The 14,135-nt window shown below is 43.9% G+C and overlaps 1 protein-coding gene across 12 annotated transcripts in view; it reads right to left on the bottom strand.

The window, feature by feature from the left end:
* Positions 1–14,135, bottom strand: part of UBAP2L (ubiquitin associated protein 2 like) — a 1,950,223-nt gene that overhangs the window by 1,838,638 nt on the left and 97,450 nt on the right. For all 12 annotated transcript variants that reach the window (XR_011304365.1, XR_011304368.1, XM_069651771.1 and 9 more), the window contains exon 2: positions 9,422–9,551. Coding sequence is in view for 10 of the 12 variants with exons in the window: in XM_069651771.1 (XP_069507872.1) it covers positions 9,422–9,511 (90 nt within the window). In the remaining 2 variants the exon portion in view is untranslated. The remainder of the gene's footprint in view (positions 1–9,421; positions 9,552–14,135) is intronic.

Raw genomic sequence — 14,135 nt, 5'->3', positions numbered from 1 at the left:
ACCGGATCTCAATATCTTCAAGACAAACTAAAACCCTATCACCCTCCACGTACTCTAAGATCAAGCTCAACCGGCCTCCTAGTCATACCTAAAACAAACTCAGTCAGGTTAGGCGGATCATCATTCTCAGCCTTGGCCCCCACTCTGTGGAACGCACTCCCACCCCACATCCGACTCACAGAAGACCTCATGTCTTTCCGCAAATTACTGAAAACTTGGCTCTTCCCCTAAAACCGACCCCAAACTCAAACCAACTGAAACTGGATAACAGCATCTCAATGACCTTACCAAATACTAGATCATAAATAGCAATGCAGCATCATGATCCAATCGGGAAATCGAAAAACTGATTAAACTCTATTGGTTAGATAAAAAGCCTAACAAAATAAAATGAGTAAAAAGGATCAAACCTGCGAAGTAGATAAAAAGAATACATTGTACGTGAGCAGTAACGTGGCTGTAATTAAGGAAATGGACAAAATAAATGTAATGGACAAGAGGATCAATGTGGACGCGAGGAATAAAGTGGATAACAATTCAACTAACCCAAACTACTAGATCCTAAATAACAATAAAACATTATAGCATCAAGGTCCAAGCGAGAAATTGACAACTAATAACCTCTAATGTGAACTAAAAGGACAAACAGAATAGAATGAGTAAAGTAGATCAAAGCAGGAAAGTGGATAAAAAGTATAAAATTAAACAAAAGCAGTTGAAATTAATGAAATGGATGTAATGATTGCAATGACGAAAGGAACAAAATGGACAAAGTGAATAAAGTGAAGAGGATAGAAAGATGAATACAGGAGACGGATGAGTACACAGACAGATGGCATAGATGTATGAGTGCATGGTATAAATGGACAGAATAGACGATTTGAGTACATGAGACGAGTGTAGTGCATGGGACAGATGGAGAGCACCGAACGGATCGAGTGCGTACGACAAGTGACATGGGTTGAACCGATAATGCATGATGAATGAACGGAGGGCATAAGAGCCGACGAGGGGCGTAAGAGCGGTTTGATGCATAGAGCAGATGAATACGTGGAGCGGGCGAGTGCATGGAGCAGATGAGAGCGCAAAATGAATGAGGGCATAGAGCGGATGAGAGTGTGGAACAGATAAGAGCTTGGTGCAGATGTAGGTTGTGTGAGTGTATAGAGTGAAGTGGATGTAGTGTGCTGATCAGATTTAGGGTGTTGAGCGGATGTAAGTCGTGATGGTGTTGAGCCATTGTAGGGTGTTGAGCGGATGTAGACTATGGTGCGCGTGCGGAGCGGGTATCGAGTGTGGATCAAACGGGTGAGGTATATAGATGAGACGGGTAAAGTATGCGGATGGAACGGGTGGAGTGGATCGATCAAGTGGAAAATGTGGTTGAAACCGATGAAGCATGGGGTTGGAATGGATGAAGTATGTGAGAGAAACGGACAAACAAGGCGGAAAGGACAAACGTGGATGGAACGGGTGAGGTACGCGGATGGAACGGGTGAAGTACGCGGATGGAACGGGTGAAATATGTCGATGAACGGGTGTAGAATGGCTGGAGTGGGTGGAACTGGTGAAATGGTAGAACGGATGAAGTAGGTGGACGAACGGGGAATGTGTTTGGAACCGGTGAAGTGGTTGAACAGGTGATGTGGGTGGAACGTATGTAGATGGATGATGCATGGAGAAAGGATAACGTGGGTAGAACGAATTAAAGGATCATTGCATAAAATGGTTGTAGTGCATAAAACGGCTGGAGTGCATAAAAGTGCATGGAACGGATTGGAGTGCAGAGGATGGCGTGACTTACATGGAATGGTTTGGAGTGTATGGAATGTTTGCAAGAGCATGGAAAAGAACGGGTTTGAGTGCTTGAAACAGTCATAATGCATGGAACGGATGGAGTACATGGAACTATTGGAGTGAGCCCAATCTCAAATACCTAAGGTAAAATAACATATCACATCTCCACGCTTACTCTCTTCTTTACACCACCACTCAAATAGAACACAGCAATAATATGACACCATTCGGTATAGCTGTTCTCATACCATCATCTGCCTCATACTCCCCGTCACCCTAACTAAACACTGCTGGTTGCACACCATTCAGCCTAGGCATTCTCCTCAGGCCTGACGCAGCCAGAATCAGTCTGGATAAAAACCAGAACGAACACATACTCCATCTCCCAACCACCACACCTACCACTAAGAAGCGGTTATCACACAAATGCCACACCAGCTGCACACATATCCGGTGCGCACACGCACCTTTGACCATCTATTCTCTCTACTGACTTGAACTTTAGTTCCCGAGGGCGTTCAACCTACCAGCGCCTTGAGACTATACCAAATGGTACATAAGGCGCTATATAAATGCAAAGTAACATACCATATTATAGATTATAAAATTGCACCCGATTAAGGGAATTATCCCGAAACGTGTTGTGCTGATCATTTCTGAATATAAAGAAATATTTGAACACAGAACTAAACCTAAACTAAATTTTTTTTAAATGATCTTAGTTCTTTTATACACTGAATGCGATTTACTTCGCTATTTTACAAATAAAATACCTAATTTTGGCTGACCAGTTCAGCAACAATGTGTGCAGGGGACGGGAGTGTCCGATACACTTGGGACACTAAATAGTCACACAATATTTTAGTCCTCTAGGGCATATATGTAATACAAATGCACACCAAGGAATAAATGTAGGACCTAGGAGTCGTCGGTCCTGTGTGCATGTATGAGTCTATATGGTTTGCAGCAGTGAGACTGATGTACGTTTTATATCCCCGTAAAAACCTAACATTTAAAAAAAATGTTAGTGTTTTAGTATACATAACTTACACACACAAAAAAAATACTACATCTCACATTTAAATCCTACCAACACACATTTTAGTACCTCCCATGATTATCAAACATTTCATTAATTTTTGCAATAACTTAAGATTAATCTACAAGACCACCATTCTAAAAGTCATACTAAAACCTATTGAAACACGTTAATTCATTATCAAAAAGATTAAAGCCATACGACCCAAGAACGTTGCCAACTATCTCGATTTGCTACATCGTGTTTCAGAAACTGATCTGGGGCACAAGACCTAAGAACAGGTCCGACAGTGTTTGCTACATTTTGTATCTTCAGACTGAGGTAATTGTTCGAAATGATCAACAACCAGCTGCAATTTTTTGAAGATTTTTATCAAACACTTTAACAACCAATGTAAGGGAACACGAGTGCCAGTGAATGCTCTAAATAAGATTTGGAAGTGGGAGTATTTTACTCCTCATTTTTAAAAAGGATTAAAATTATTTATTTTAGTACAAATGTACGCCCAATTCCCAATGAGTATTTTATAAGCGAGTACAACATTTTAAACTGAAAAACAAAGGTTTGTAATATTTACTACTTTGCACCCAGTTATTAATGCACATTAAAAGATAAAGGTTTACTTCTTCCAATCAGTAATTCCAATTAGTAAGGTTAAAAAAAGTGTCTTCCTGTAGTACTACGTGCACTACTGGTCCAAATACATTCAGGAGGCTGTGAGGGTGAAAGCATGGCCGCAGGATTTTACATGTCATTTCCCTATTTTTTGTTTGGAGTATTTGTACTCCCTAAAAATGTGCAAATACTAAAAGAAAATAGGGAGTAGAAGTGCCCGATACGCAGCTCATCTGTAGAGCAGGTGCCCGTCAATCATTTCCTCAAACCCGTCGGTATGACTGCTGATGTTGAATGTACAACTGGTTCCAATAGTGCTATCCTTAAAGAAACTGTTTCTGGACATTCAATGACAACGTAATAAAGTGACTCTTGGCAATCAATTCTACATGGTCTGCATTTTCAAAGTTCTTCAGGAATTCCCAGTCTCTGACCGATCACCTCAATGTTGGAAGAACATTTTGTTGTAACCTGAAGTACCATTCACAATACTGCTGCGAGGGAAACTTAAGATAAAATCTAGTGTCTTTCGTTAGCATGTACAAATAAAAATGCCACCATTTCTGTATAGTTTTAGCCCGTCAAGATCATCAATGTCAGTTATCCTTGCCCAGCGTTTAATTTGGGTTTCCATAACCCACTGAGAATCAGTACATTCTATATCTGCCATTATCATAAAGCAGACTGAGTTTTGTGAACTTACAAAGAAAAGAATTGGATACACAAATTAGCATTTCTCCCATATACGAGCCTACGTTCAAGGCTGCCAAATAGAACGTTCTTCCTGCCCCCCAATCTCCCCACTTGAGACATACATTCTGACAGAGCTAGGCCACTTAACACTGTACCTATGCCTTTTCTATAACCAGTCGGCAGCAGACTGAATCTCTGTGCTATCCACTCACTTTGTGAGGTCTTTGAATACTAAAGTGGCTAGTATTTTAGATGCTGTATTGATCAGCTCAATGGGGCGATCGCTTGATGGCTCTTCTCCATCACCCTTTTTAAAAATGGGTACGAGGATTGCTTGATTCCAAGATGCTGGACACTTTCCTGATCTTACTACTTGGGTAAACAATCATAAAAGAATTTCAGCCCACAATTCTACGTTGTATTTCAACAAGACATTTGTCATTACATCTGGGCCACAGGCTCAGGAGTTCTTTAAATTTCCGATCATGATCTCGACATCGGATCTATCAAATTCGAACGTCCAATTAGGCATACCACTGTTTTCAGATGAAAATACAAAAAAGTGGTCTTTGTCACCTTTGAAGGGCCTTGTGAAGTAGGTCACCCAGACCCCTTTGGCAACACACCAAGACTGATGTTTAGTTGTATTTCACTTTGATTTAATCTCCACCTTATTGATCTTGCATCCTTGTTTATTATTTTCACTAGAAGATCAGGATTCTCAGTCATGCATGTTTGAATCCTATGGTGCCTCAACCAATTCTTAAACTTCTGCTTGGTTTGCAGCGTTTCAATTTTTTTTCTCACTGTGATCCAAGTAGCTTGACTTATTGGTTATTCTAATGTTAGTTCTCATCTCTCGTTTCTTCTACCAACAGTGGTACCAGTTTCCTTTCTTAGCAGCAAACATCTGTTGATCCAAACCCATTTGCAGCGAGGTAGGAGTTTACCTGGATAGTGTATGAGAATTGCACACTATCTGATCTCCTTCACTTAGTTCCCACCATTTGATCAAACAACCATTTAAGCTATTAATGCTTTAGCTGAATTGAGAAACTCCATTCCTCGATGCATTAAAAACAAGTTAACACATCCCGATTGCGTCTTTTCCTCGCCTGTAGCAGAAATGAAAAAAGGAGGCCACATAGCATGGTCATACACTGGTTTTTACTACCTCAAATTTTTTATCACCACCAGATCTATTAGTGGTTGCAGTCTAGGCACTGGGTGAGCTGCTTGTCTTGCAGGAGGTTGTGTGAGCAATAGTTCATGGTGTGAGAAGTTCAGCGGTTAAGCGAGCTGCAAATAGCTTGACAATGGATAATGTGGTGATGCTAAAAATAATAAGGCTGCAGTGCAAGTGGTGGTCCATATATGTAGTATAGGGATTGAAAGGTGTATGCATGTTGGGGAAGGCAAGTGGCCAGAGGTAGTTTGTGGCTTTTGGGGCATTTGATTTGTAGTTTTGTAACCGAGAGTTCTACCGTGTTGCACAGTCAGAAGGTGAGTATGTTTAATCAAAAAGGGAGTGCGAATAGTAGGCAGGTTTACTGTTGTGTTGATGCATGCAGCTCAGAAGGACTTGTTACTTTGTGACAGTCTGTTTAGGTTGAGCCAAGGGCCAAGAAGCAATTCTCGAGATGGGAGCCTTGTGTGCTTGTGCAACTAGGATGCATTGGGGTATACAGGGTTGATGCAAGATTGTTGCAGAGCTCGTTTGTCTGCAAGGAAGGATAAGGGGGGGGTGTACGTACAGTGGAGACTGAGGGGTTGTGGGAGCGATTATGGCCACATGTGGGTCCTTTGCTTGCTGCAACTAGGCATTCAAGCAACACTTCACTGCAGATGTCCAATATGGTCAAACCATCCCTGGTTTGCTGGTGTTTCGGTGCAGTGAAGCTGTGGCAAAGCAGTTCATCCTGGACTTCAATCTTTAGAAAATCAATTACAACCAAACTGCCTTTGGCAGAGCTTCAAGACCTGCTATATTAATTATTTGGCGAAATCCGCCAATACCTTCATACTCTCCCTTTCACTGAGCCTATCCCTAAATCGAGAAGCTGAAGTAGGATGGACTAAACTACAGGGAAGCTTGGAATGATAAGGCTGTTTACTTTTTAGGATTAGAATTCTCCTAAACTCTTCTTAGAAGAGACTCTCCCATGGGTACGCTTAGTAGAGCCGTTGGGTCTACCCCATTGGAAGGGGATGGCTGGTAAAAAGGTACAATATAAAAAACACAATTGTAACAAAGTGGGAATGTGCACACTATTTGCAAACATACTCAATATAAGAATGCAAAGATGAAAATGCCATAAATAACTTAAGTATCATGGTTTAAGTCAGGGACTTCCACAGGGGTCACTGAAAAGGCTTAAGGGCCCAGTTCCGGACTCTAAAAGCAAGTGGCAAAGAGGTTTCGCTAGAGTTCAGGGCTCAAAATTAAAACGGGAAACCTGGAGCTAAAAGCAGCTCCAGGGTCTCCAGCATGAACTAATGACCAGGAGCTACAAATGCGGCACGATTTAGTATTATGCAAATCTAACTTCCACATAAAATGGAAAGATATTGTCTATTTATGCTTTAAATGTCGTACAAATTAAGGTTTATTTGTAAGTATCCCAAAAGCACAGTTAAATTCGCATAGTTGGGTTTGTTTCGGTATCAGTTGGCCTGGGGAGCCAAAAGTTGCTCCTGGCAACTGGTGGTCTCAAGCTTATCACGCTCTTCTAGGATACAAGCACAAGCGAAATAGCTCCCAGTTCACCTCAATTTCGGTCCTTGCAGTTTGAAAACCCAAGTTATTTTGAAGGGATGCACCCAAAAGAAAAGCTCTGCAGTCGAGAAACAGTCAACGTTTTAAGAGCAAGCAAAGGTCACATTGGGCAACAACTATAGCTCATGTTACTCAATGGGTCAAGAATGGTGAGAACATTTTGAAGTTATAAATGAAAGGAGCAGTTAAACTTGCAAAATGCAGCACAAGTCACGGTTAAACAAAGAAGGTTCAGAAAATGCAGGTCCAGTCCTCTGTGCAAAGATGGCGACCCAAATGCCCTGAACAACATTGGCAAACCAAACTAGCCCAATGCTGGTGGTTTGTGCAGTTACCTCTGTAGCGGACGATGGGGTCGCTGCAGTAGATTTAACAAGCAGTGCTCCAGCAGTTCGGACAAGCTAGACGCGAGTCAGGGACTCTACAGAGTACAAGGAAGTGAAGTCTACTGAGCATTGTTCAGATCTGGTATTTGGCTTTGTCTTCCCCTTGTTTGGACCTGGCTTTCCACTTGCTTCCCGTTGTGTCCCTGTTCCCCATGGTGTCTGTATGTGGGAGTGGAACATTCGCATGAGTGCTTGAATGTTTAGTATGCTTGAGACCCCGACTGTTCCACATTGATGTAGCCTGGGTGGTGGGAGCCAGTGGGCGACATTCCCTTAGCTCCTATCTCCAGTATAATGTACCTGAGGTCACCTGAAGACTACTAATAAAAAAGGAGCTTACCTAAGCTACCCGTTGCCTCAAGTGGACTTCCAATCATAACAAGCGTTCGTGGGTAAAATATACCTACAGCTAATCCTTCGGTGCTGCAGCCATAAAATGAGTTGCCAGGGTGCAACAGGTAAGTTTCTGGGGAGACATGAATAATGGAAAGGAGAAACAAATGATTGAAGTGAGTAACCTCATTTGGACCCGCCAGTTCCCTAAAAAGGTAGTGACTGCAGTCTTGTGCAACCATTTTAAAACATGCATGCCACCAACTAGTGAGAGGTATTGCCAGCTGTTTGCAGGAGCTACCTGGGAGCACAATCCTTGGACAAGCACACACTGGGGTAAACATTTTGTGAGCCAGTCAGCGGACCCACTTAGGTGCTATGTTAACTTATATTTATACTGTACCCATCACCATCACAGTGGTCTTACAGCACCTAGCCCTCTCCAAAAGGTGGCATATTGTGACCCTGCCTGGGTGTCACCATACCTTAACCTGTGGAAAGGAAGGTTTGGGGAGGAGTTGATGGGAAAGAGAAGAGAAATTAGTAACACAGAGAAAAAACAATTGGGAATCATGTTTCTCAAATAAGGTAAGTAGGAATGCAGGACTCCGCTGAATACAGCTCAGTTTAGAGCAGTTTTATTATAATGACAATAGCTATACTAAACGAAGCACCATAAATACCTAAACCCCGCCCCCCCATGGGTATTTGCGAAGAAATGTAAAATGCAAACAGATGCGCCTGTGACCACAAACGGGCAAGAACAAAGGTTTTCACCAGATTAGTTTGCAAGGAGCAATCGGTGCAAACATTTGGAGATTTATAGCAGTACGTCTGGTGAGAACATGGGTTAAGTGGGAAGGGAGAAGAGGAATTAACAGACTTCCTTTAAAAAATCGGAGTAATGCCAAGATGCTGAGAACCATCAGCCCAAAACTGAACAGAAGAAAATGTCCACTTTCAAACTTATTTGGTGCCAACCATGCACTCACTACCCAAAAGAAAATTAGCCTCATTAACACCCCTAAAAATATCCAACTATTTATTTATTAATGTTCATAGTCAACAATGACTTCACATATACAAACAGACATTGACTGCACAACTTTAACTTTTTCCATTAAAATATACGTAAATACCATCACATAATTTATATCAAATTGTTAAACTAATCTCAAAATCTCATCATGTGAAAAATATCCAACTATGGAAAACTCCTTCATTACCTGGACAGAAATACAAAAAAGAAAAAAAAAGGATTTGTATCCATAGCAAGGATACATACAACAGTTTGAACCCTCAATGTACTGTAAAACGTGTCGTTTGTAAGAAATTCTCCCAAAATCCAATGGATTCTTAGGAAAATTAAAATAATGGATTTGAGAGAGTAGCAAGCCCCTATTGTCACAGCTTATCCACTGGATGCCAGCAGAAGCATACATTTAAACTGAATCTGCCGAGAACAATTGCATTTAGTGAGCGCTTTGATGAAGCTTACCCATTCAATAAATGTTGCATATTATTCAGCTACAAACCCAAGCGAGCACCCCTCTTTAAATCGTCCATCTTTTTCTTACAGGACATGGCAACATCACCTTTAAAGAAGGCGCGCATGACATTTTTATTCAGACTTGGAGATCAGCGAGACCCTCCTAGAAAGCTTATTGAAGAATGGGAAAAAAACTGCTCATGTACGCAGTACACTGCTTGTAAACGCAAGATTCTTTATTCTAATATGCTCAGTTTTTATCTGACCAGTAGACGATTAGAAAGAATCCTTACCTGTGGCCGCTGTTTGTGCTGTGTCTGGCTCTGTGTCTGTGTCGGTTCCCAGTTTCCCCGGGCTCGATTTGCCCCCACCGAGGTCATCATTTACAGTATATACAAAGAACAGTATTTACAAAGCAGAATTCTGTGAATGGGGAGACAAAGGAGGGTTTAAGATTTTGGCTAAAAACAAGAGACATTTACCCATGTGTGTAATGTTACTGACTGCCCACTCAGGTAGAAATACAGAGCTGCCCAACCCCTACTAAAGAACAAAATCATCAAATGGCCAAAATCAGCTCTCTAAAAAAACTGGTAACCAGTCATCTAGACAAGAGGCATTTTAATTACGACAAATTCAAACAATTAACTTAGTTTGGTGGCGTTCTTAGCACAAAACATTCTCTATGGTCCAGAGTGATGTGGTTGACTGAACACAGCCAGCTTGTTCGCTTAGGGTCAGGTCGGGAACTGTTGGATTCGTAGTACACAAGTGTAAGACGCAGCCACCAAGAGACCAGGTGAAGTAGTACTCTACAACCCTGATGACTATTTCCAGAAGCCCCAAGGATACGAACGAGTATGTACAACCACTGCAGGCCCTCGCTCAATCAAGCTTTTCACTGAAGTAGTTACAGGTAAATGTAGCAAATAGGGACACAGCAAGTGAAAAGCCAAGCACTCACCACTTCAGTGCAACATACAGCACATGCAAGCAAAGCTGGCACGTACCTGGAACTTCATGGGCTCTTGTGGTGTGTAATGGGGATGTCTCCGGAAAAAATTAAATTATCAATTCATAATGTAATCTGGGATGACTATGCTGCATTGGTGAAAAACGCATCCAGCTCCTTTCCTTGCATGGGACACATCTCTGAGCTAAACATATCCCATTTTCAGATTTCCCAGAAGCACTCTAGACAAAGAACAGTTACCCAGCAAGTCTGCTCCCACTCTCAGCCCTCCCACACAAACAAAGTACACACTTCACCAATTTTAAATGCAACTGAAGCACTGGCAGAGAGGTCTGTTGACATACGGGAGTTGGAGGGGAGCATATGAATAATTTCAAAGGAGTCCAGAAAAGCTAAAGAGTGCTCACTTTCCCCATTAAGCATCACTCCCATTCCTCCTGCACCATATACTGAAAACAAAGATCAATGTGAGCTCCGAATCATCCAGCTAGCCCATAACTCCAGCACTGGGCACATGCCGACCTGCTCTAAACCATCTGTGCTTGCAGACGGGCTGATTGGTTTCAAGTTAATATACAAGCATCCAACATCAAGTAATCTCGTTCACCATTCCACAGGGTTCAATATTCCTTCTAGGTCGCGAACATTTGCACAACAAACCTATGTGCTGAATGGTGTCCATATCATGTCCAGGCTAGAGAATCCATGTATTGCAGTGCCTAAAGGTCTATTGTTAGAACATTCACCCACTAACCAGTCAAGACTGGGACCACCCCACTTAGTGCCATGGGCATATACACCCTTAAACTGGGGCCACTGCTTGTAATCTACCTAAATAATGCAAAATTGCTACGCTGGCGCAAAGCCAAACTCTTTGCACACGAGACTTGAGATTACTGCACCTCTAGGGAAGGCAACAGGTCATGGTACACAAGTACATCACTTCACTGTGTAAATCACCTCATATGGTGTTCTTCAATGGTAAACTGAGTTTTCTGGATTCTAGAGGGGTACAGCCCGGCGTAGCCAAGGGATTTCCCCTAAGGGATCTGTATTAAAGCAGTGCAGAGTCCAATGGCCTGATATTGTTCCTATGAGTGAAATAAGAACCTGGCCATGACATCCTCATGGGAAAGCAAAGGCTACAGTCAAACCAGATATGGCCTGTTTTTTACTATTACATTAACCACCAAGAGACTCCGGATCACAACCTCAACTAAAGAGGTGTGTGGCGTCCAACCTATAACCGGATGGGCTAAACTTACAGAAAAAACTCAAGTGGGACTCTGCCCAATCTTTTCCTTTTAGTAAGCAAGTGTATTACAGACCTATGTATTTAAAGTCAAAGTGCGTGGAGGCGCATAACAAATAACAGCGCCTACTACGGTTTAGAAGAACAAGGTACTCTTACCTGGTAACGTTCTTTCGATGGGATGGTCCGACGACGTATTCCATATCTACGACATTAATCACCACAGCTGTGCTGCTTCGGAAAATCTTTCGGCGTCTGCATCCTGCGTCTATGGCGTCGATACGCCGCCCTCGAGGACCTCGTCCGATGTCACTGGATGTTATACCCGTAGCCTCAGATGTAGTTTTTTCCCCAGAACGTGTGGCACCAGTCTTCCGCCAGTCTGACCACACAAAGCTTTGCGGAACTGTAAGCTGCAATCGTATAAGAAATTCTGTAGCGGGGAAGGCAGGGAGGGAGCGATATGGAATACGTCGACAGACCATCCCATCGAAAGAAAGTTATCAGGTAAGAGTAACTTGTTCTTCGAGGGGATTGGGTTCTCCGACGTATTCCAGATCTATGACAGACTCCCAAAGCAGTACCAATGCAAGGAGGTGGGAAAAGAATTTAGAAAAAGAAATTTAGAATGCCCAATCAAATTGCGGAGCAAAGGATCGCCTTGCCAAAGGCCAGATCCTGCCCACGGATGGAATCGAGGGAGTAGTGACGTACAAAAGTATGGACCGAAGCCCAAGTGGCTGCGTCACAGATGTTACGAATAGGAACACCCCTCTGTAGGGCAGTAGAGGCAGCCATACCCCTGGTAGAATGGGCCCGCAAGCCGACCAGTGGGTCCTTACCCGCCAAGCGGTAACACTCAGAAATAGCCAGAATAATCCAGCGAGACAAAGTCTGCTTGGTCACAGCTTGTCCCAAACGCTTTCCAGCGAAACCAATGAAGAGTTGATCGTCCACTGTGACCAGGGACATGCGTGAAATATAAAAGCTTAACGCTCTCCTAGGATTGAGCCTATGGAGCCTCTCCTCTACCTTACCAGGATGTGGAGGAGGATGAAATGCCAGAAGAACAACCTTCTGGCCTAAATGAAATTCCGACACCACCTTCGGAAGAAAGGAAGGACGAACTCTAAGGACAACCCTGTCCTTCTGAAATACAGTGAAGGGTGGCTTAACTGAAAGTGCCTCTAACTCACCCACTCTGCGAACGGACATGACCGCAACCAAAAATACAGTTTTAAGAGTTAACAGTCTCGAAGGGCATGAATGCAAAGGCTCAAACGGAGCATCCATCAGAAACTGGAGGACAATGTTCAAATCGCAACCGGGCACCTGGAAAGGTGACGGAGGGAACACATTAGTGAGCCCTTTCAAAAACTGAGAAATTATAGGAATTTTAAAATAAGAACACTCTTCAGATGAGCGCTTAAATATGGACAGCGCCGCCAGGTAACCTTTAACCGTACCCACTTGCAAGCCCTTGTGGGCTAAAGCTAAACACACAGAACCGCAGGAATGTCACATGCAAAAGGATCCACATTCTTAACCCTGCACCAGTCGCAGCACTTTCTCCAACGGCAACGGTACAGGGACTTAGTTGCGGGCCTTCTTGACGAAAGCAACACCTCCATCACGTCTTCAGGGAGGTCCCAATCCTTATATCTCAACCTTTCAGAAACCAAGCGTGAAGGTTGAGGGATCTGACCTCTGGATGTAGAACCTGACTCCCCCCCTCCCGTGAGAGCAGATCGTCTCTGTAGGGAAGACGTGGAGGGCAGATGGACAAATCGAGAAGGTCCGGGTACCACGTCCTCCGGGCCCATGCCGGAGCATGAGGATCATCCAGGAACTGAACATTCGCAACCTCCACAGCACTTGCGGGATGACAGGGACTGGAGGAAACGCGTACAGCAGTGGGAATGACCACTCCACCACGAACGTGTCCCTCCTTTTGGAGGAAATTCCCGCGAGCAGAACCTTTTGCACTTCCGGTTGACACTGGAGGCGAAGAGATCCACTTGAGGGGTCCCCCAAAGGGCAAAAAGATCTCCAGGAGAATCTCCTGAGCCAACTCCCACTTGTAAGATCGCGTTCTGCCTGCTCAGAGCATCCGTCTCGTTTTCTTCTCCAGCCAGATGAACTGCCGAGATCGAAACTTCCTGCTGGATTTCCCAGAACCAGAGCTGCATCGCCTCCCTGCACAGAGGAAGTGACCCTGCCCCCCCCCTTTTTGTTGAGGTAGTGCATGGCCATTGTGTTGTCCATCAGGATCAGGACATTCTTTCCTCGCACAGTCGGCAGAAAAGCCTTCATGGCAAGCCTGACGGCCCTCAGCTCCAACAGATTGATATGGAGTCTGGACTCCGACGGAGACCAACAACCGCTGTCTGTCAACTCGTTGGCATGAGCTCCCCATCCCATGAGGGTTGCGTCCGTCACGATTGTCACCTCCGGCCAGGGTAGCCAAAAAGGAGTCCCCTTCATCAGATTGCCTTCGCCGGCCCACCACAGAAGGTCCTGGGCGACCGAGGACGGCACCTGAACCGGGTCAGACATCCTGCCGGAGGACAGACCACTGGAGCTTGAGTGCCCATTGAAAAGATCTCATCCGCAACCTGGCCTCTGGACCAGAAGAATGCAGGATGCCATGAGGCCGAGCAATCTCAAGAACTCGAACGCTGGGAGACTCTGGGCAAGCTGAAACTTGTGCACCATCTGCTGAATGTGAGGGCAAGCTGAAACTTGTGCACCATCTGCTGAATGTGAGGAGCCCTCACCTGGG

This window comes from Ambystoma mexicanum, chromosome 1p, assembly GCF_040938575.1.
Source record: "Ambystoma mexicanum isolate Mex_15411 chromosome 1p, UKY_AmexF1_1, whole genome shotgun sequence".
Lineage (NCBI taxonomy): Eukaryota > Metazoa > Chordata > Amphibia > Caudata > Ambystomatidae > Ambystoma > Ambystoma mexicanum.
Note: the sequence above shows the minus strand (reverse complement) of the source record. Positions and strands in the feature narration are given on the sequence as shown.